The following is a 1292-nucleotide window of genomic DNA, read 5'->3' on the forward strand; positions in this document are numbered from 1 at the left end:
AAAAAAAAAAAAAAAAAAAGACTGGGCTGACCCCAGTAGAGTCCTTTTGCCCTCAGTTTCCCTCCAGGATGATGAGTTAGGCCCATGTATGGTCCATCGAGTCCCACTGTTCTCTAAAGCGACAGTTATGGCGTGCCTCCAGCACCCGCTATCTCTTTATTACCTCCCTCTTCCTGACTGAAAGATGCATGAAAACTGTCACCTCCATCCACTTCAGGGAAAAGGCTTTAATTAGTAAATTCATGGATGCATGAATGCTCCCAGGCAACTATCATTTCTTGGTATAACTACAGTGTGCTCAAGGGGAAAATATACATTTTTAAAACTAGTAGGAGCCAGACATACTTAGGCAAGAATCACACTCATGTTGCTTTCTGGCAGCTTTTTCTAATCCTAAATTAGAAGTGGATTTATTATGGATGTACACATTTGTTGAACAGACATGACTGAGATATTTATAGAGTCTACTAGAACATATTATTCCTGTATTTTAAAACAGCAAAAAGTTCTGACACTGAAGGCAGATTTAAGTTATTTTGAATATTTTGAATAATTATTTAACTATATATTTTATCTCTTTATATCATAAACATCACATAACTAGAGAAGTGACACTATTTTTTAATAGGGTTTTTTTGTTTGTTTTTTGTTTTTTATATTGGATATGATCCATCAATTATAGCTAGCCTCTGAGGCAGGTGGATTTCTGACTTTAGGGCTAGACTGGAATACATAGTGATTTAGAGGCCAGCCAAGGCTGCATAGTGAGGCCCTATCTCACACACACTCCTTCCCCCTTTCTCTCTGTGCAGGCCAAGTGTCCTTCACTGACTTACTTGGGTAAAATATGGTGGTCAACAAGGATGAGGGTGAGCTGGCCAGCCTGGTGCAATGCAAGGAGGTCAATCTCATCCCGGAAGATCAGCGCTGGCTCTGGAATCTTAACCTCCTGGAGGAAGAAAACATTGTCCCCTCGCAGAGGAAGCTCAGAACGCTTTATATTTAAAACTGGTATAAAGATGTCTTCTGCTTCAGACGTCTAGTTAGGGAATTGAAAAGAAGACATAATAAGGCTTAGGAAAATGCAAGAAAAAGTAACCCCAACCCTAACTCTGACCCTGAGGTTGGGTTCTGAGTTCTCTCCCTAAAACGCAAATGCAAAACAGAAGGCCAAAGGAGACAAGACCTCGGGTACGTTACCACCTCTCAAGGCCACAATGAGCAAGCCTATAAAAATAAAGGGATGGCTTTTTTTTTTTTTTTTTTTTGGTTTTTTTGTTTTTTTTTTTTTT

General features: G+C 39.5%; 1 protein-coding gene across 2 annotated transcripts in view; it reads right to left on the reverse strand.

Annotated features, from left to right (window-relative positions):
* The window catches only part of Prune1 (prune exopolyphosphatase 1), a 28489-nt gene that overhangs the window by 12488 nt on the left and 14709 nt on the right, over positions 1-1292 (reverse strand). Inside the window, exon 3 of one of the 2 annotated variants that reach the window (XM_021196042.2) lies at positions 837-1039. In XM_021196042.2, coding sequence (XP_021051701.1) covers positions 837-1039 — 203 coding nt within the window. Of the gene's footprint in view, positions 1-836; positions 1040-1292 lie in introns of those variants that run through there. The other variant, XM_021196043.2, reaches the window with a different exon arrangement.

Source organism: Mus pahari, chromosome 4 (genome assembly GCF_900095145.1).
Source record: "Mus pahari chromosome 4, PAHARI_EIJ_v1.1, whole genome shotgun sequence".
Lineage (NCBI taxonomy): Eukaryota > Metazoa > Chordata > Mammalia > Rodentia > Muridae > Mus > Mus pahari.